Genomic DNA, 20,780 nt, shown 5'->3' with positions numbered 1-20,780 from the left:
CCTAGCGAGTAATTCGTCATTGGAACGGGTTGCCCAGGGAGGTGGTTGAGTCATCGACCCTGGAGGCGTTCAAGGGGAGATTGGACATGGCACTTGGTGCCATGGTCTAGTCATGGGGTCTGTGTTGATAGGTTGGACTCGATGATCCTTGAGGTCCTTTCCAACCTAAGTGATACTGTGATACCTCCCTGGGCAGCCCATTCCAATGCCTAACAGCTCTTTCTGTGAAGAACTTTCTCCTTACCTCCAGCGTAAACTTCCCCCTCAGTGTGAACAATTACTGTCTTATGCCTAGTCTGAATCTCCCCTCTTTCGGTTTAAAACCATCACCCCTTGTCCCATCACAACAAGCCCTGGTAAAAAAGGTTGTCTCTTTCTTTCTTACAGGCCCCCTTTACATACTGAAAGGCTGCAAAAAGGGCTCCTCAGAGCCTTCTCTTCTCCAGGCTGAACAACCCCAATTCTCTCAGCTTGTCCTTAAAGCAGAGGTGTTCCAGCACTCTGATCATTTTTGTGGCCTCCTCTGGATCCACTCCAACAGGTCCATGTTAACACAGCAACAGCAAAAAACTTGCTGTACTTCCAGATGGAAAAGTCAAAGGAGACTGCTAGAGTGGTGGTGGGATGGGCAGCAGATGGAGATTGGACACAGGAGAGGAGCAGGCAGGATGAAGAATGGTTAGAGGAGGAAAGATGTCAGGATGGAGTTGGGATGCAGGTGAGATGGAGGCAAACTGGAGACAGGATGCAGGCGGGATCAAGGCAGAATGGCAGAGAAAAGCAGGTTAGATGAGAGTGGAATTGAGAGAACACTCGATGGAATGGAGACAGGCTGGCAAAGGGATGCAGGAGGGATGTAGATGAGATGTGGGGAGGTGAGAATGAGGTGGAATGGAAGTGAGATGAGGTGGGATAGAGGTGGGCTGCAGGAGGGAAGGAGACGGGATGCAGGAGGGAAGGAGACGGGATGCAGGAAGAATGCAGGTGGGATGGAAGTAGTATGCAGTGGGATGGCAGTGGGATGAGGTGAGATGGAGGTAGGATAGAATTAGGATGCAGGTGGGATGCAGGAGGGATGCAGGCAGGCCTGAGATCGGACGGGAGCCGGCTGCAGCGGGAAAGCAAAGGGGAAGCAGGAGGGAAGCAGGCGAACCGGAGGCGGGGAGCCGGCAGCATGCAGTCACGCCGGGGGCGGGGCGGGAATGACTCAGCCGCCGGGAGCTGCCCCTTCCGCGGCCACCGAAGGAGAGCGGAGCTGGCGAGGGCCGTCCGGGGCTGTGCGGGGCGGTGAGTCCCGGCGGGGGTGGGCGGGCCGGGGCGGGCTTCGTGGGCATAAGGAGCGGAGCGGGGCGCGGCGCGGGCGCTGTAGCGGGGTGCAGGTAAGGGCGGAGAGGGGTGCTGCGCTGCGCGCCCCCGGGGAGCGGTGGGGACATGCGTGAGAAGGGTGGCGATGTGACAACTACTGCTGGGGTGGGGGAGCTGGGGGCGGGGGAACCCCAGCCTGGAGCCTACCGCGGGGGCTGCGAAACACTCTGTTGGACCCGCAGCATCAGCAGCAGCATTTACCATGTTTCCCAGCTATATTTTGGGGTATTTTTGCCTCCAGGAGGGATGCCCTGCGGCTCTGGGGGTGAGGTTTGGTGCAGGAAAAATGCCATTAACCCTCCATAAAGCGGCCACCTTCCTGTCAGTGGCAGGGGAGGAGAGAGGAAGCCTTGTTTTCATAATCAATATGGCAAAAGCCAAACCCCCCAGCACCCCGTCCCCGCTGTCAGCTGACGCTGAGGAGGTCGGTTTGGCACCGGCTTCAAGCGCTTCTGGGAACATCCCGTGATGTGCGGCCAAGCTCGGTCTGGCACCGGGACCACGGCTGCGAGATGGTGCTGGATCTGTCTGTCCCGTCTATGATACACTTCTTGTCCCCATAGCTCGCTGCCAGGGTCGTGCTGCGGGCAGGATGCAGCAAAGATCCCTTTCCTTCTGGTGTTTATGACCTCCAGGTCGCAAAGTGGAAGGTGAGGGATTTGGGTGGCGCAGGGTAGCGGCTGGGGTCTTGTGCAGGGCTGTGGTTTGTGGAGTGGTTTGTAAGCAGAAGAGGAAAAACAAAAGATAAAAATCAGTGCAGCCCCATTGGGGAGGAATCTTGTGTTTGTGGTGGAGTCAAGCTGGAGAGGTGAGCTGTGCAGCTTGTCTCAGGATCTGTTTTGCCAGATATCTATTCAGTCTGGAGAAGAGAAGGTTCCAAGGAGACCTTATTGTGGCCTTCCAGTATCTGAAGGGGGCTACAAGAAGGTTGGTGAGGGACTTTTTAGGGTGTCAGGTAGTGATAGGACCAGGGCGAATGGAACAAAAGTAGAAGTGGGTAGATTCAGATTGGATGTTAGGAAGAAATTCTTCCCCATGAGGGTGGTGAGACACTGGCACAGGTTGCCCAGGGAGGTGGTAGAAACCTCATCCCTGGAGGGTTTTAAGGCCAGGCTGGATGTGGCTGTGAGCAACCTGCTGTAGTGTGAGGTGTCCCTGCCCATGGCAGGGGGTTGGAACTGGATGATCCTTGAGGTCCCTTCCAACCCTGACAATTCTATGATTCTACTCTGTGCTGATAATTTGGCTTTCCTGGGATGGAATGGAGCAAAGAGGTGCCTCATGCTTTTTTTTTTTTTTTTTTTCCCTTTTCTTAAAAGGCCAACAAAATCAAGCTCTGATAGTGGCTGTAATGGAGTCACTAGACCATGAGTTTGGGGCCACCAGGCTAACCTGGTGTTGCAGCAAGCTAAACCGGATTGGATTGTTCATAGGCTTGCTTTGTTGTGGTTTAAAGTCACCAACTGGCAGCTGGAACAAAGGACAAAGCTCAGCTTGGGGAAAGGGCTGCTTGCAGGAGGAGGACACATGACTTGGGCTTTTGCTGAGTAGCTCTGACTCTGGAGGGGTTGGGAGGGTTACAGCTGTGAGGTTGGGACAGTTTTTATCTTCCTTAATCCCTTGCAGAAGGGTGTGTGAGTGCCTCTGTCTGTGCCTGGAGGGGTTTGGTCCAGAAGGTGAGGAGCTGAGAGCTGCCTGAGGGCTGTGACTTATCTCATGACCTACTGAAACTGAGTCATGTGAGCTGGGCTTTGAATAGCCTGTTTGGAGGGTTTTATTGACTGCTGCTGAGAAATGCTCAGGTAAAAGGGATTTATGAGCTTTGCTTTCTGGGTGATAAAGAGAAGACCTTTGTGGTGGGACTCTGCAGTGGTGAGCTGCAGAGGGGTTTGCTCCTGGGGGCACTGTGCCACTCCCTGGGCTGCTGCTTCCAGACCTGGCTGATCTGTGGCACAATGTGGTACAGCAAGTGGGAGCTCTGACCCTGAGAAAGCAGGTGGGCAACTGCCTCTGCCTCCAAGATCTGCTGCTCAGGATGGATGGAGAAGGCATCTGAGTGATGTCACTACCTTCCCTCCTCTCCATCTCTCGGTGCAGAGGGACTGCGGGTGGGTGGTGCAGCAGCAGTTGCAGCCATCTCGCTCCGGAGCTGCAGCTGCTCTGCTCAGAGCAGCTCCTGTTGGAGAGCCTTCAGCCTCCGTGCTTCCTCCTCTCTAACTGACAGGGCTGCACTTGGGTGGCCCAAATGCCCTCTTTTTAAGCAACCAGCTGGCTGAAGTTTGAGAGTCCTGCCCAGGGTCAGGCATGCTGGTGGGTAGCAGCTTCCTGGAGTTTTATCATAGAATCAGTCAGGGTTGGAAGGGACCACAAGGATCATCTAGTTCCAACTCCCCTGCCATGGGCAGGGACACCTCACACTAGATCAGGCTGGCCAGCCTTCTTGCTCATCATTCAAGAAGTTGCCTTATTGGATCATTCAGATCACAAAGCAGGGAGGGGGGCCCTCATTCTCAGCTTCCAGGTCTGCAAAGGAGGTGGAGCAGCTTGGGGGACTCTTTGCAAGCCCCAAACATCCTCCTGCTACCTGGAGAGTTTGCTAGGGTGAAGCTGCTCTGTCTTAAGAAGTTCAACAGCTGAGCTTTGCTTGGGTTTTCAAGCTACTAAGCTGTGGTGGGATGTGACCTGTGAGGACAGCTTTTGCCAGGGTCATCATGAAGCTGCGAGGTACATCCAGGGACTTGGAGGGTGCACAAGGAAGGGATCTGCTGGGCTTGCTAGAGGAACTTCTCTGGCCTGTGCACCATGCAGAGGGAGGAGCAGCAGCTGTTATGTGGGTTTGGGTGCTGGGGGTTTTTGGGTAGCATTTAAAACAGGCATGGGGGTTGAGGGGGAGGGAGGCCTGTGTGGAAGAGATAGCAGTGCTGGGGGAAGCTTGTGCACAATAACACTGGGACAGGAAGCATCAGCAGCCTCTGCTTACTGGCTCTTGTTGCTGCTGTTGCTGCTCTGTGACTTCATGTGGGTGGAAATTTATCTTGAGGATCTCATGCCTATGCTTGCTCTCTTTCTCTCTAGATTTGCTGTGCACAGGGGGCTTGCTGAAATCATCGGGTGGGCAGAGAGGAAGCAATTGCGTGAGGTGGAGAGTCACCCCTTCTTTCTCCACCCAGCTCTTGGGATGCTCTCTGCTGTCCGCAAAGTATCAGCTTCCCTCCTGAAACTTCAAGCCCATAGGAAACTTCACAGCATCATAGAGTGGTTTGGGTTGGAAGACACCTCAAAAGCTCTCTGCAGTCAGCAGGGACATCTTCAACAAGATCAGGTTGCTCAAAGCCCCATCCAGCCTGTCCTTCAATATTTTCAGGCATGGGGCTTTTATCACCCCTCTGGATAACCTGTGCCAGTGTTTCCTCACCCTCAGCACAAGCAATGGCTTTTTTCTAGTCTGTGTCTCCCCTCTTTTAAGTTTAAACCCCTCACCCCTTTTCCTGTCACAACAGGCCCTGCTAAAAAGCCTGTCCCCATCTTTTCTTACAGGCCCCTTTTAAGCACTGGAAGTCTGCAATAGGATCTCCCTGGAACCTTCTCCAGGCTGAACAACCCCAGCTCTCTCATGGGCTGCAGGGAGGTTTCATGCCCATAGGAGGCTTGCCAAGAGGTTTGTTTGCTGGAGCAACTAGCTGGCTCCCAGTTCTCTGGGTTGCACTGGGCAACGTTTCGCTGCTGCTGCTGGGTGTGCTGGCTGTCAGCCACCTTGTGGGATGGATGTAATGCAGCAGATCTTAAAAGGCAAGAGGCTGTCAGAGGAGAAACTGCCTGGTATCTGTTTCCAGCTTGGTCTCAAGTTGCCTGCAGCTTGCAGTCTGCAGCCAGTGTGGTCTGGGAACCTGAGGCTGTGAGATCTCCTGTGTCCATCCATCAGGAGCTTGGTGCAAGGCACTGTTTCAATGCAGGAGGGTTTGCTGGGGGAGTTTCAGTATGTCAGCAAACTTGGAAGCATCCTGCTGAGAATGAAAGTGTGGCTTCTGGCCTCAAAACTGTCTCCCTTCTGTGCTACAAGAATACAAACTCGAGTACAGGAGGTACAGAGGATTTAGGGGTTTGGTTTGGTGGTGTGGAGTGTTTTTAAGATATTTTTGGTTAGAAAAGGTGCTTCAGCTCAGGCTGCTCACCTGCAGGCTTCCTGTGGTCCTGTTGAAGGGCCACACAGCAAAAGGCCCAGTAGAAATGTGTATTGGTTTTTCTGTGCATGACCTCCTGTGTAGGCATGGTGGAGACACCAGCAGTGCCACTGAGTCTCATGTCTGCAAGAGTGACAGAATCTCAGCATGATAAGGTTTGGAAGGGACCCTCTGAAGATTATCTAGTCCAGTCCCCCTGCTAAGCAGGTTCACCTAGAGCAGGTTGCACAGGATCTTGCTCAGGCGGGTTTGGAGACTTCACAACCTCCCTGGGCAGCCTGTCCCAGTCTTGCATTACTCTCCCAGGGAAGATGATTTACCTTATGTTCAGATGGAACCTCTTGCATTCTGGTTTGTGCCCACTGCCCTAGTTGTATCTCTGGGCACCACTGGAAAGAGCCTGGCTCCATCCTCTCAACCCCTCTCCTTTAGATATCGATAAGCATTGATAAGATCCCCTCTCAGCCTTCTCTTCTCCTGGCTAAACAATCCCAGGTCTCACAGCCTTTCTTCATAAGAGGGATGTTCCAGTCCCCTCATCATCTTCATAGCCCTCTACCTGATTCTATCCAGTAGCTCCTTGGAGAGTGGGAAACCACTAAGCAAGCAAATATTTATGAAGCCTTTTCAAAAGGGCACAAGCCAACCTCATGAAGTTCAACAAGACCAAGTGCAGGGTCCTGCATCTGGGTTGAGGCAATCCCAGGCACAAATCCAGGCTGGGCAGTGACTGGCTGGAAAGCAGCCCTGAGGAGAGAGACTTGGGGGTGCTGGTGGACGAGAAGCTCAACATGAGCTCTCAATGTGCACTTGCAGCCCAGAAAGCCAATCAGATCCTGGGCTGCATCAGGAGAAGTATGGCCAGCAGGTCAAGGGAGGTGATCCTCCCCCTCTACTCAGCTCTGGTGAGACCCCACCTGGAGTACTGTGTCCAGTTCTGGAGCCCCTATTACAAGAGGGATATGGACATGCTGGAACGTGTCCAGAGAAGGGCCATGAGGATGATCAGAGGGCTGGAGCACCTCTCCTGTGAGGGTGTTTGGGCTGTTCAGTCTGGAGAAGAGGAGGCTCCGAGGTGACCTAATTGTGGCTTTCCAGTATCTGAAGGGGGCTGCAAGGAAGCTGCGGAGGGACTTCTCAGGATCTCAGGTAGTGATAGGACTAGGGGGAATGGAATGAAGCTGGAGGTGGGGAGATTCAAACTGGGTGTGAGGAAGTTCTTCATGAGAGTGGTGAAACCCTGGAATGGGTTGTCCAGGGAGGTGGTTGAGGCCCCGTCCCTGGAGGTGTTTAAGACCAGGCTGGATGAGGCTCTGGCCAGTCTGATCTAGTGTGGGGTGTCCCTGCCCATGGCAGGGGGGTTGGAACTGGATGATCCTTGTGGTTCCTTCCAACCCTGACTGATTCTATGATTCAGTGATTCATAAAGGTGAGCTTTAGGGGTAGGAGGACTCGAGTGCTACTGAGCCTCAACAAGCTGTTTGTTCAAGTAGCCTGCTGAAAGTGAAGTGTGCAAAGAAAAATAAATAAATGGTGGAAGGAGGATAGGGAAGGGGGAAAAAAAAAAAAAAGCAAACCTTTTTATACAGTTAGCTGCAGCCGCCTGGGCTTGTTGCTGGCAGAAAGTAGGACACTCCTGCTGGGTTTTCTTCTCTGGAAAGGCTAAACTTGGCTGTGTGTGGGTGGCAGCAGCCTGTATGGAAACCTGTGTAGATCTCTCCATCCCCTGCCCTGCTGTCATGGGACCAGAGAGCTGCTGGCAAGAGCTGCATGCCCAGCTTGGGTGTATTTGTCCAGATGGGTTTAAGCCCAGGCTCACAGAGGTGATTATATGTTCAGATGATTGCTGGGGTGTCTAGGAATTAAGGTCTAAATATCTGCTCTTCAGGCTACTGTGGAGTGTTTGAGGTCTTGGGTTGCTCACCAGGCTTGGAGCTCCTCAGAGTGGCTATAGATATGGTGGACAAAGAGCCCTGGATGTGTCAAAGGTCAGGTTGGATGGGGCTTTGAGCAGCCTGGTCTAGTGGAAGGTGTCTGTGCCCAGCCAGGGTGAGGTTGGAAGCAGGTGATCTTGAAGGTCAAACCATTCTGTGTTTGTAGAGATCAAGCAGCTCATGGTCTGGCTGGCTGGCTGAGTCAGGGAATGTGTATCAGGCAGTGGCTGCTGGTGTAGGGAGTTAAGCTGGAGTGGGGCAATTTAATGTGAATCAGGTTAAAGGAGGCAGGAGAACCACAGAGTCATGCAGCATTTTTTGACTGGATGATGCTTGTGCTCCTTCGTGGGAAGCTGTGGTCCATTCTTGCTGTGCCACTGGATTTCAGGGGTGACAGAGCACTGGAACAGGCTGCACAGAGAAGTTGCAGAATCTCCTCTGGAGAGATTCCAAACCTGCCTGGATGTGATTCTGTGCAACCTGCTTTAGATGACCCTGCTTTAGTAGAGGAGTGTTGAGGGTTGGAAGGGTAAGGCCAAGAAGCCTCTTCCCTCCCCCCTGTAAAGTAAAGGGAAAGAAAATTGAAGGGAAAGGGAAAAAAAACTCACAGCTGAATTAGCAAAGCAGTGGAGCTGTATATTTACAAAGCAATGTAGGATATGCAGGGGAATATATATACAAATTTACAATATGTACAATATATACAAAGATATACAATAGAGTATCACAGAAATGAGAGTTCCCCCCCCTCGGCAGAGGGGGTTCCCCACCTCCGCTCTCCCCTCTCTCCCCCCTTTCCCCAGAAAAGAGAGAGAAAGAGAAAGAAAGAAGTTAAAAGCAGTTTTGTGTTAATTGGAAAGCAGTTAATATAGGCCTTATATCTTATCGGTTTCAAGGCCGAAGCCTTGGCAGAAAGCCCAGCACAGAAAGCTGCTGCCCGAAGAAGAGGCGGAAGCAAGACTAAAGATAAAAGTGCCTGAGTGCCCAGGATACTCTCTCCTGCACTCCCAGTTCAGAAGGTGCTTCCTCCCACTTCACCAATGAAATTAGTTTAGATAATTCTTTTAATTTACCAACTTCCGTCCACCATATTCCCTTTCTTAAAGGCACAGCCTCAAACGGTCACAAGGTCACAAGGAGTTGCACCACATGATCTCCAGAGGTCTCTTTCCACCCTACCATTCTGCGATTTTTTTTTATTTTTTTTTTTTCCCTGCAACTCTGTTCCCTGCACTGGGAGTTACCTGGTGCCTCATGCCAAGGAATGTGGCTTCCCCCAGCCCCCATCATGCATCATTCCCCAGTGGGAAGGGAGCACAGCAGCTTTGATGCATGCAGACCCACCTCTGTGTGGGTAGTGTGACCCTGTTCAGAGTCCCTGGCTGGCCAAAACAAGGCCATAAAGTCCAGAAATGTGGTTTGGAGTGAAACCTTCCAGGGAAAGAGCACTGCAGTGGGACAGGGACTAGCAAGTCCCCAGGGCTGCAGTTTGCCATGGAGGTTGGCTGTCACTTAGTCCTTCTCCTAGACCTTATTCTTAATTTTTGTGGAAGTAAACACAGCTTGTAATACCCTCCAAATCCCTTGGATCTGCTTCAGAAGATATCTTCCTGCTGCTGCTAATCCTTCAGTGCTCAGCAAACAGGGTTGCCTCACCTAGTTTCTTCTGAGCTGCAAGACAGGTTTGTTAGTCTGCTCCTGTGTCTCTCCTGACCTCTGGAGCAAATCTGGATCGGGAGGGATGTTGTGCAGTCCCATGTTTCTGTACTGCCACGTGCTGCTGAGACACTTCTTCTGGCAAGCCCTTTCTTGCAGTCTGAGCCCTCCTTGGGAAGGTTTTCAGTTATGTCCCAATCTGTCTGCAGGTGGAGTGTCCTGTTCTGTAGCCAAGATGTGGCCATCCGTGTCCCTCCTGTGTGTCCTGGTGGCCTTTGCCAATGCTCGCAGTATTCCTTACTTCCCTCCTCTCTCCAGTGACTTAGTCAACCACATAAACAAGCTCAACACCACCTGGAAGGTGAGTACTGCCTTGGTTTGGGTGTTGTTGTTTTTTTGGTGTGTGGGGGGAATGCATTACTCAGCAGTCTCATTGTAGGACTCAGCAGCTGAGCCTTGCGAGTTTCACCACAGTAACTGCATCAAGCTAACTGTCCTGGTTGGAGACCCTAACCCATGACAGCAGCCTTGGTCTCAGCTGACTTCTCCAGTGAGGAGTTGTTATTGTCAGGGATTCCTGTGATGACTAACTGTGGAGTTTCTCCCCTTTGGAGCCAAGCACTAATGAATTTATTGAATAGGAGCAATGCTAAGAGGAGGAAACCAGGAGGCTAGAAACAAGCAGCAAGAGTCAAGCTGCATTGATCACCTTGGCCAAACCTTCCTTGACTGGGCTGCTGTGCCCAAAGCCTAGGGTTGGACTTACTGGTCATGATGCAGTGATTCTGAGTTTTATAGGAAGTGTTAGGCACTGGTTGGGTTTGAAGCTGATCTGGAGCACCAGGCTGGTCCCAGCACTGCACTGGGTGGCTGTGAAGAGTCATGTCCCATTTCTCTGTGTTTCTTCCCAGGCAGGGCACAACTTCCTCAACACTGACATGAGCTATGTGAAGAAGCTCTGTGGCACCTTCCTGGGTGGGCCCAAGCTGCCTGAGAGGTGAGTGCTGGGAGAAGATGAAAGCCCTGTAAAAAGCTTGTGTGGATGCTCCTGGTGCGTCTGGAGTGGGTGAGACTGAGTGAGATTCCCTTGGGTGCAGCTTGGTGGACATCTTGCATGGAATGGAATAGAATGGAGTAGAATGGAATAGACCAGGTTGGAAAAGACCTTTGAGATCATTGAAGCAGAGAAGCATGCATGGGAGGAGTATCTGTCCTGCCAGACACTTGACCAGTTGTGCAATTTGTATTCCTTGAAACACTGGAGGAGCTGCTGATCTGCTCTGAGACCTTCAGAAGTATTTATTCTCCTTCAGTAAGCAAGCAAACCAAAGCAAACCAGGTTGCCTTTAGAAGAGGTAGGAGAGTCCTGTGCACCCAGCCCTGTCACAGTGGTGTTCCTGTAACAGGGCTTCCCTCTTGTCACTTGCAGGGTAGATTTTGCTGCAGACATGGAGCTGCCTGACAGCTTTGACTCACGGATGCAGTGGCCTAACTGTCCTACCATCAGTGAGATAAGAGACCAGGGCTCTTGTGGCTCTTGCTGGGTAAGAACATGGGTGGCTTTAACATCACATTGATAGGGAGCTTGTTGGATAAAAAAGCATACCACTGAGTTTGCTGCTGCTGCACAAGCCAGGGGGAATGGGCGGTATCCCTCACCAATCTATTTTTGGTGCAAACAAAATTGCCTCTCTGGTGATAAGGAGCACAGAGGCTCCTCTGCTGCTTCTGTGGCATCTGAGAATGCTTTCCTTTAGCTTCCTGGTGACAGCTGAATGATGGTGGAGTTACTTAACAATATGCCTTATAACTGCTACTCCAATATCATGCACATAGTAATTGTTAGGTGCTGCCTGATGCAGCTCATTATCAATCAATCCTTTTAAACCAAGAAGGTTGAGAGCAGACTTCTGAGCACCAAAACCACCACAAGGATTTGTGTTCCTGCTGGAGGTTGGCACATGAAAAATACATTTCCAAAATGAGGAAGAAGAGGGTTTTTTGTGCATGAGCAATGTAGAGTTAGGATGAACATCAGCAGGAAGCTCTTCACAGTGAGGGTGGTGAAATACTGAAACAGGTTGCTCAGAGATGTGGTGGAGGTCCCATCCCTGGAAGCATTCAAGGTCTAACTTGATGGGACCCTGGTCTCATTGGAGATGTCCCTGCTCACTGCAGGGGGGTTGGACAAGATGACCTTTGAAGGTCCCTCCCAGCCCAGTGCATTCTGTCATCCTATTACCCTGCAGCATCTGAGCTTCTCAATGGGCTTCTCCCAGCCAGGCTCGTGCCTGTTGCCAGAAGGTTGTGTGGTTTCTCTACCATGGCCAGCTCTAATGTTTTTTTTTCTCTGGGGTTTTGGGGGCTGTCCACAGGCTTTTGGTGCTGTAGAAGCAATTTCAGACAGGATCTGTGTTCACACAAATGCCAAGGTGAGCGTGGAGGTCTCTGCAGAGGACTTGCTGTCATGCTGCGGCTTCGAATGTGGCATGGGGTGAGCTGCTCTTGGTTCTTGTGCACTTCAAAGGTGGGAGGAGCAAGGACACAACCTGAAGGTGCTGATTGTTTCAGCCCTGGCTTCCTGATCTTCCTAGTGAGCAGGAAACCCTACCAGTGGTTTGTGCCGTAGCTGCTGGGGTTAGGAGGGAACATCAAAGTGACTGCATGGACTGAAAGTCTCTGGGCCACAACCAGCCTTCAGTAGCAGTGGATGATGATGGCTGGTGGAGGGAGGGCAAGCACATAACAATGCTTTCCCATACAGAGCTGGCAGCTGCCTAAGTCAAAGGATGGATCTTTTAATAGCTCCAAAGCCTTGGTTTCCAGGCACAAACCTTTTGCCTGTGACTTTTGCAGTTGTTGAGAGAAGGGTATGGACTTGGGTCTTCGAGTTGTGTGGCTTCTGCTGCTCTTGGCAGCCTGGGCCAACCAGGGACTTGGTAAGGAGGCACCATTGCTTTGGGGTTTGGAGGCATAGATGCTTTTAGCTCCTTCTTGGCCCCAGGCTTTGGTTTCTCAAGGCCTAGAAAAGGCTGGAGAAGGCAGGGACAAACTTGAGAATGTTGTGTGCTGAAAGTGTGGGGTGTCCCTGCCCATGGCAGGGGGGTTGGAACTAGATGATCCTTGTGGTCCCTTCCAACCCTGACTGATACTATGATACTATGAAAGTTTTGCCTTCAGCCATCCCAAGCTGCCTTCCTCACCCCAAAGGGGATGGCTGTGATCAGGCTGAACCTGGAACTGCTGCTTCTTTCCCCAGGTGCAATGGGGGCTACCCCTCTGGTGCATGGAGATACTGGACAGAGAGGGGCCTTGTGTCTGGGGGTCTCTATGATTCCCATGTGGGTAAGTCCTGTCAGATAGCCTTGTGAAGCAGAGGAGCATCTCTGTTATTGGAGGTTCCTTTTCTTTGGGGTACTTCTCTCCCACTCTTCATCCATGTGGCTGCTCCTTCTCCTCTGCTATCCCAGCTGGCTGCTCTTGTTCCTGGTGGCTCCATCTTTGGGGGTTGAACCAGATGACCTTTAAAGGTCCCTTCCAACCCAAAAAGTTCTATGCTTCTGGTTCCCCCTTTTGGACAATGGTCCCTGAGCAGCACCTAGTGGCAGGAGACCCATCTAGGAAGGCAGCACAGTAGCTAGACTTAACCACCTCACTAGGTTCTTGCTTCCATAGCAAGAATGAATCAAACTGTGGGGTTTTTTGGTTGTTGGTGGTGGTTTTGGACCACCTCAATACACTTGGATGAGGGTGGGAGTCTTCCTGATGTGTTTCCCCCTCAAAAAGCAACTTCCATGTTGGAAACCTCTGCTTCTACCTAGCATGGCCATGAGTTGGTTCATGTCTCCATTTTGTCAATCACTGTCAGGAAGGAGGTGGTAGGAAGCAGGCTCAGAGAGAAACTCCTTGCTAATGAGTTTCCATACAATGGGCTCCATCGTGGATTGCTCATCTGGTGGTGACAGACCTGCTCTTGCTCACATCTCACTAGCCTGTAGGCTCATAGAATGTTAGATATTGGAAGGGACCTCCAGAGATCACAGTATCAGAGTACATTAGAGGTTGGAAGGGATGCCCAGAGATCATCAAGTCCAGCCCCCCTGCCAAAGCAGGATCACTTAGGGTAGTCCACCCAGAATGCATCCAGGTGGGTTTGGAAAGTCTCCAGAGAAGGAGACTCCACAACCTCTCTGGGCAGCCTGCTCTAGGGCTCTGTCACCCTCACCGTAAAGAAGTCTCTCCTCATGTTGAGGTGAAACCTTCTATGTCCAAGTTTGTATCCATTGTTCCTTGTCTTATTACTGCACACCACCAAAAAGAGCTTGGGCCCCCTCTGCTTGACACCTACCCTTCAGATATTGATAGACATTGATGAGATCCCCTCTCAGTCTCCTCTTCTCAAGACCAAATGTAGGGTTTCTGGCTCAGAAAAGTCATGCACTTTCTCAAGCCATCTGGTGTGTTCTCCAGCATGGCTGTTGGGGACTGGGATGCTTAGGGACAGCCAGTTCACAGGATCACAGATCACAGGATGTTAGGGATTGGCAGGGACCTCCAGAGATGAGTCCAAACCCCCTGCCAGAGCAGGACCATAGAATCTAGCACAGGTCACACAGGAACACATCCAGATGGGTCTGGAAAGTCTCCAGAGAAGGAGACTCCACAACCTCTCTGGGGAGCCTGTTCCAGTGCTCTGTGACCCTCACAGTGAAGAAGTTCCTCCTCATGGTGAGGTGGAACCTCCTGTGCTGTATCCCTTGTCCTGTCACAGGGTGCAAGTGAGCAGAGCCTGTCCCCTGCCTCTTGGCACCCAGTTGATGCTGCTCTGTCCTCCCCAGGCTGCCGTCCCTACTCCATCCCCCCTTGTGAGCACCACGTCAATGGCTCCCGGCCCCCCTGCAGCGGGGAGGGAGGGGAGACCCCCAGGTGCAGCCAGCACTGTGAGCCTGGCTACTCCCCATCCTACAAGGAGGACAAGCACTACGGTAAGGAAGGTGGCCTCCAGCACTGCTTGATGATGCACAGCAGCTCCAGAGCTCTGGGGAGGGGGCTGGTTTGCAGGGTTGGACCTCCCTCTCTTTTTCCAAGCAGCTTTCTGGTGGTTGGCTTCTGTGCCCTCGGGATGGGTGGTCCTGGGGTGAATGTGAGCCTGGCAGATGCACAGTTCTGTTGGCTGAGATCTCAGCTGGTGTGGGGGGAACTGATCTGAGTCCTCACAGGGCACATGCCTGGGTTGAAGAGCCTAGTGCTGAGCCCTGTGGGAGTCAGGGGTCAAAAGCAGCTTCTTGGTGCTCCTTGGTGGTAGCCAGATCCATATATGTAGGATAGCCTGGCTGCAGCTTGGAGATTTGTCTTGGCCTTGAGCAATTTGGATTGTTCTGGAAATAAGGATATACAGAAGGAAAACTTCCCATGGAAGCTGTCTGGAATAGGTCTTTGGGTGTAGAACAGGACTCAGGTTAAATCATTCCCTCAGGAAGGGGGATGCTTGTAGCCCACTTCTCCTGCTTGGCTGTGTGAGTGCCTCTGGAGCAGCTGGGTTTGAACTTAACTTTGAAGTGGAGCAGGCTTCATGCAGGGGCACACTGAGCAGACCTTGTCCAGCTGTCCCAAGACTCATGTGGCCTGCCAAGGCTGTACTAATGGTGGGACTTTTTTGCTCACTAGGCATCACATCCTATGGTGTCCCTCGCAGTGAGAAGGAAATCATGGCTGAGATCTACAAGAATGGCCCAGTGGAAGGAGCCTTTATTGTCTATGAGGACTTCCTGATGTACAAGTGTGGTGAGCAGCAGCACTGGGGCTGTAGGGAGCCCTGTTGCCTACTTCATGCCTAGGGTCTGTCATTTATGGCCCTTCTCTCTCTCCATTCAAGTCCAAAAGGAGATCTCAAGGTCACACTGAAGTATCTGGCATTGCAAGAAGATGGGCAGATACCATCTCCTTGATTTGTAGGAAGGGGAATAGGTTGCTTGGGAATGGTTCAGGGGTGAAACCCCAGTGGGGAGCCCCCAGAACTGTAGCTGAGAATGACAGCTAGGATTTAAGGTGAAATCTTAGCAGATGGTGTGGATCCCAGTTCCCTGTTCTGAGCTTCTTGGAGTGTGCTACCTATGGGACCTTCTCCAAGTGTCTCTGGGTATCCAGTGTGCTGAGCCGACACTTGACATCAGTCTTTCCTCCAAAATCCACACTAAACCTCAGGTTTACAGAATCACAGAAACATTCAGGTTGGAAAAGAGCCTCAGGAACACCAAGTCCAACCCAGAACCCTACTCTGCAAGGTTCACCCCTAAACCATATCCCCAAGCACCACCTCCAAACCACCTTTAAACACATCCAGGCTTAGTGACACCACCGCCACCCTGGGCAGCACATTCCAATCCCTGACCACTCTTCCTGGAAAATATTTTCCCTAATGTCCAGTCTAAACCTAACCAGTTGTAGCTTGAGGCCATTCCCTCTTGTTCTATCACTAATTATCTGTGAAAAGAGACCAGCACCAGTCTCTCCACAACATCCTTTCAGGTAGTTGTAGAGAGCCTCCTCTTCTCCAAACTAACCATCCCCAGCTCCCTCAGTTGTTCCTCATGAGATTCTCCAGACCCTACACAGCTTCCTTGCCCTCCATTTAGCACCCCCCCAAAAAAAACAACCAACCAAACAAAAATATCTTAGCTGTTCTCTGGGCTTTGATCTCATATGTTTTACAAGCTGGCATGGAGCACCTCTCCTCTGAGGACAGACTGAGGGAGTGGGGGCTGATCAGTCAGGAGAAGAGAAAGCTCTGAGGAGACCTTACTGTGGCCTTCCAGTATCTGAAGGGGGCTACAAGAAAGCTGGGGAAGGACTTTTTAGGGTGTCAGGGAGTGATAGGACTAGGGGGAATGGACCAAAACTAGAAATGGGGAGATTCAGATTGGATGTTAGGAGGAGATTGTTCCCCATGAGGGTGGTGAGAGACTGGCACAGGGAGGTGGTGGAAGCCTCGTCCCTGGAGGTTTTTCAGGCCAGGCTGGATGTGGCTTGAGCAACCTGCTGTAGTGTGAGGTGTCCCTGCCCATGGCAGGGTGGTTGGAACTGGATGATCCTTGAGATGATCTCAAAGGTCTTTTCCAACCTGGTTAATTTCTATTCTATCCCTTACAGTGCTATGATTCTGAAGTGGGAGGAGAGATGGTGGCTGTTGACCTGTGTGCCTGTTGCCTTGCAGGGGTGTACCAGCACGTGTCAGGCGAGCAGGTTGGAGGCCATGCCATCCGCATCCTGGGCTGGGGGGTGGAGAACAACACTCCCTACTGGCTGGTCGCCAACTCCTGGAACACCGACTGGGGGGACAACGGTGAGGCACCCCCCAGAGCCTGCTGCTGCGGCTGCAGGGAGCCCTTTCCCTGCTCTGGGCACAGTGGTGAGGTTGACTTTTTTTTGTCCTTGCTGTGCTCCCAGGCTTCTTCAAAATCCTTCGAGGAGAGGACCACTGCGGCATTGAGTCGGAGGTGGTGGCTGGAGTGCCCAGGATGGAGCAGTACTGGAAGAGGATGTAACCTCCTGGAGCACAACACACAATCCTCAGCCCCTGATGCTTTTAACAGATAGTGGGTTGGGTGCAGAGGTCCCCCCTTCTAAGAGACTATAGTTGAGGTTACTTTATTAAAGCTTTTTATCTTTTGGGTGGGCTTTTTGGTTTGGTTTGGTTTTATGTTGGGTTTTTTTTGATGATATGGTGGAGCTGGGGGTAGGCCTGCCCTCTGCTCTGGCACATTCCCTGCTCAAAGGACTGCTGGAGAGCTTGCTGGCCTCTTGCCATGTGGTATTGGGTTAGCCTGGACCCCTTCCAGCCTGGTCTGTTACTAGGGAAGGGAGGAAGCAGTAGCTTTGTGCTGGAAATAGAGACTCCCTGCTGGGAGGCCATGGCCAGGTGTAATTTGTGCAGCCTTGGCTGGGTTGATCTGACTGTTAGCACCCAAACCAAACAGGGTGTGTTAGTGTGTGCCTTGAACTGGCTAAACTTAGACCTATTAATGACAAAATACTGATGGACTTGGTGTGGGGCTGGCTCTGGCTGGAGCTGCACTGAGGCTCTCCTGCCTGCAGCAAGTCCTTTGTGCATCACTTCCTCTACTCCATCCATTGGGCTGCTGTTTTAAAAGCCACTTCTTGTTCCTCAACTGTTCATTTGCTTTTATTCTGCTGTAGCCTGGGGTTGTTGATCTTAGGGAAGGGCCTGCTTGGAGCTCAACAAGCCATTGCTCAGATGTCCTATAAGCATCTGGGAGGATGCTGGAAAGAGCAAACCACTTCTCCTGCAGTTTGGGGTGAGCAGCAGCAGGGTCCTGGGTGTTGCATCCCAAAGGAGTGTGGCGCTCTGGGGCTGGAGGCGCTGAACACAGAGATTAGGAATGGGCCCCAAGGTCTGCTGCAGGGAGCTCATGCAGATGCTTGGAGGTATCTTAAACTTTCTCTTTTATTAATTTTCTTTTCTTTTGAGCCACAGGCACTAAGGAAGAAGATAAAACCCCTCATTTCTGTTACCAGGGGCAGGTGTAATAGCTGCGTGGGAGGAATCATGTCATTTACCAACACTAATATAGTGGAAGAGCTTTTTTTGTTTGGTTTTGTTTTGTTTTTTCCCCCCTCAATTAGAGCACAAAGTACATTACTGAGGCTGCAAGCTTGGAATGTGTGCTGCAGGCTCTCCCTTGCACTGTAAAATAGCCTTTTACCTCTGCTTCCCTGGCCACCAGTGAGACAGCCATGGTGTCTGTGAGTGGAACAGCTGTGCCAATAAATGGTTTCTCCAGTGTCTTGTCGTCTTGACTACAAACCACCTCATACTCTTCTTCTGTGCCTTTCTGCCTTGCTGTACTGGTTGATAGTAGGCTGAACATGAGCCAGCAGTGTGCCCAGGTGGCCAAGAAGGCCAATGGCATCCTGGCCTGTATCAGGACTTGTGTGGCCAGCAGGAGCAGGGAGGTCATTCTGCCCTGTACTCAGCACTGGTTAGGACACACCTTGAGTCCTGTGTCCAGTTCTGGGCCCCTCAGTTTAGGAAAGATGTTGAGTTGCTGGAAGGTGTCCAGAGAAGGGCAACAAAGCTGGGGAGAGGCCTCGAGCACAGCCCTATGAGGAGAGGCTGAGGGAGCTGGGGTTGCTTAGCCTGGAGAAGAGGAGGCTCAGGGGGGACCTTATTGCTCTCTACAACTCCCTGAAGGGAGGTTGTAGCCAGGTGGGGGTTGGTCTCTTCTCCCAGGCAACCAGCACCAGGAGAAGAGGACACAGTCTCAAGCTGTGCCAGGGGAGGTTTAGAATCGAGGTGAGGAGAAAGTTCTTCACAGAGAGAGCTGTTAGCCATTGGAATGTACTGCGCAGGCAGGTGGTGGAGTCACCATCCCTGGAGGTGTTCAAGAGGGGATTGGATATGGCACTTGGTGCCATGGTTTAGTAGTCATGAGATGTTGGGTGACAGGTTGGACTTGATGATCTGAGGACTTTTCCAACCTTATTGATTTTATGATTTTTCTCCATGAGTTCAGCAGATGGAGAGCCAGCTGCACTCAGAGCAGATCTCCTGAGGGTGCTTAGTGAACACAGCATCATTTCTTGCATTTCTAAAGCCCAGGGTCGTTGGTTGGTTTTATTCTTAATGGGTGTTTTCAAGAACATGAGGTGAAATCCAGTGGAAACCAGATTGGGAGAAGGTTGTATTTTGTCCTTTATAGAATGGGTTGGGTTGGTAGCAACCTTTTAAGATCACCTAGTCAGATTTCCCTGCAGTAAGCAGGGACATCATCTATAAATAAATGAGGTTGCTTAAAGCATTGTCCATCCTGATCTGCAATATTTCCAGGGATGGGGCATCTACCACCTCTCTGAGCAACCTGGGCCAGTGTCTCACCACCTTCAGAATAAGTAATTTCTTCCTTGTCTCTAGTCTGAATCTCACCACTTTTAGTTTTAAACCACCACCCCTGGTGCTGTCACAACAGGGCCTGCTAAAAGTCTGTCCTCATCTTTCTCATAACCCCCCCTTTAAGTACTGAAAAGGCCACAAGGTCTCTATGGAGCCTTCAGGCTCAAACTGTGCCAGGGGAGGTTTAGCTTGGATGTTAGGAAGAAGTTCTTCACAGAAAGAGAGATTGGCCATTGGAATGTGCTGCCCAGGGAGGTGGTGGAGTCACCATCACTGGAGTTGTTTAACAAGAGACTGGATGGGGTGCTTGGTACTTCACCTTGGACTTCCGAAGGGCGAACTTCAGCCTATTTAAGAAACTTGTCTGCAAAGTCCCCTGGGTACCAGCCCTCATGAGCCAAGGGGTTCAGGAGGGTTGGACCTACTTCAAACAGGAGCTCTTGAAGGCACAGGAGCTGGTGGTTCCCATGTGCCGAAAGGCAAGCCGGCGGGGAAGGCGACCGGCCTGGATGAGCAAGCAGCTCCTGGAGGATTTAAGGGGGAAGAAGAGGCTGTATCACCTTTGGAAGGAGGGGAAGGCTTCTCGAGGTATGTTCAAGGAAGCTGTTAGATTATGTAGGAATAAAATTAGGGAGGCAAAGGCCCAGCTGGAACTGAAGCTGGCCACCACAGTCAAAGATAATAAAAAGCATTTTTATAAATATATTAACAATAAGAAGAAGGGCAGGAAGAACCTGCACTTCCTAGTGGACCTGGAGGGGAACACGGTGACTGAAGACGAGGAAAAGGCTGAGGTCCTGAACACCTTCTTTGCCTCAATTTTTAACAGCAAGGCAGGAGGAGTTCAGGACGAGTGGCCTCCTGAGCTGGGCGATGGGGTCGGGGAGCAGTGTAATGCCCCGGAAATCCATGAGGAATTAGTTTGGGACCTGCTGAGCCACTTGGATATTCACAAGTCCATGGGACCAGATGGGATCCATCCTAGGGTGCTGAGAGAGCTGGCAGATGTGCTAGCTAGGCCACTCTCCATCATTTTTCTCCAGTCCTGGCTCACAGGTGAGGTCCCAGATGACTGGAAACTGGCCAACGTGGTCCCCATCCACAAGAAGGGTCAGATGGAGGAACCTGGAAACTACAGGCCAGTCAGCCTGACCTCAGTGCCAGGGAAAGTGATGGAGCAGATTATCCAATAACTGTGCACCTGAAGGATGGCCAAGGGCTCAGGTCCAGCCAACATGGATTTAGGAAGGGCAGGTCCTGCCTCTCCAACCTGATCTCCTTCTATGATCAGGTGACCCGTCCGGTGGACGTGGCCTGTGGATGTGGTCTACCTGGACTTCAGCAAGGCCTTTGACACCGTCCCCCACAGCAAACTGCTGGCTAAGCTGTCAGCCCGTGGATTGGACCATTACACTATGTGCTGGGTTAGGAACTGGCTGGAGGGCCGGGCCCAGAGAGTGGTGGTGAACAGTGCCACATCCAGCTGGCAGCCAGTCACTAGTGGTGTCCCCCAGGGATCAGTGCTGGGCCCTGTCCTCTTCAACATCTTCATTGATGATCTGGATGAGGGGGTCGAGTCAGTCATCAGCAAGTTTGCAGATGACACCAAGTTAGGGGCAGATGTTAGTCAGTTAGAGGGTGGAAAGGCTCTGCAGAGGGACCTCGACTGACTGGACAGATGGGCAGAGTCCAATGGGATGGCATTCAACAAGTCCAAGTGCCGAGTGCTGCACT

At 51.6% G+C, this 20,780-nt stretch overlaps 1 protein-coding gene across 2 annotated transcripts; it reads left to right on the top strand.

Moving 5' to 3' along the window:
• The first annotated feature begins 1,194 nt into the window (after positions 1-1,194).
• On the top strand, positions 1,195-17,939 carry CTSB (cathepsin B). 2 transcript variants are annotated; one of them, XM_068143220.1, is made up of 10 exons: positions 1,195-1,287; positions 9,346-9,497; positions 10,048-10,133; positions 10,566-10,680; positions 11,512-11,630; positions 12,396-12,481; positions 13,975-14,121; positions 14,804-14,920; positions 16,350-16,478; positions 16,583-17,939. In XM_068143220.1, the coding sequence occupies exons 1-10, from the start codon at positions 1,203-1,205 to the stop codon at positions 16,678-16,680; spliced, it is 1,134 nt and encodes a 377-aa protein (XP_067999321.1). In that variant the 5' UTR covers positions 1,195-1,202; the 3' UTR covers positions 16,681-17,939. The 2 variants fall into 2 exon arrangements, with proteins under 2 accessions (XP_067999321.1, XP_067999322.1); XM_068143221.1 differs by lacking the exon at positions 1,195-1,287 and adding an exon at positions 1,328-1,379.
• Positions 17,940-20,780: the final 2,841 nt, after the last annotated feature.

Source organism: Melanerpes formicivorus, unplaced genomic scaffold (assembly GCF_026170545.1).
Source record: "Melanerpes formicivorus ecotype bairdi unplaced genomic scaffold, bMelFor1.0.p_v2 SCAF_9, whole genome shotgun sequence".
In the NCBI taxonomy this organism is placed as follows: domain Eukaryota; kingdom Metazoa; phylum Chordata; class Aves; order Piciformes; family Picidae; genus Melanerpes; species Melanerpes formicivorus.
Note: the sequence above shows the minus strand (reverse complement) of the source record. Positions and strands in the feature narration are given on the sequence as shown.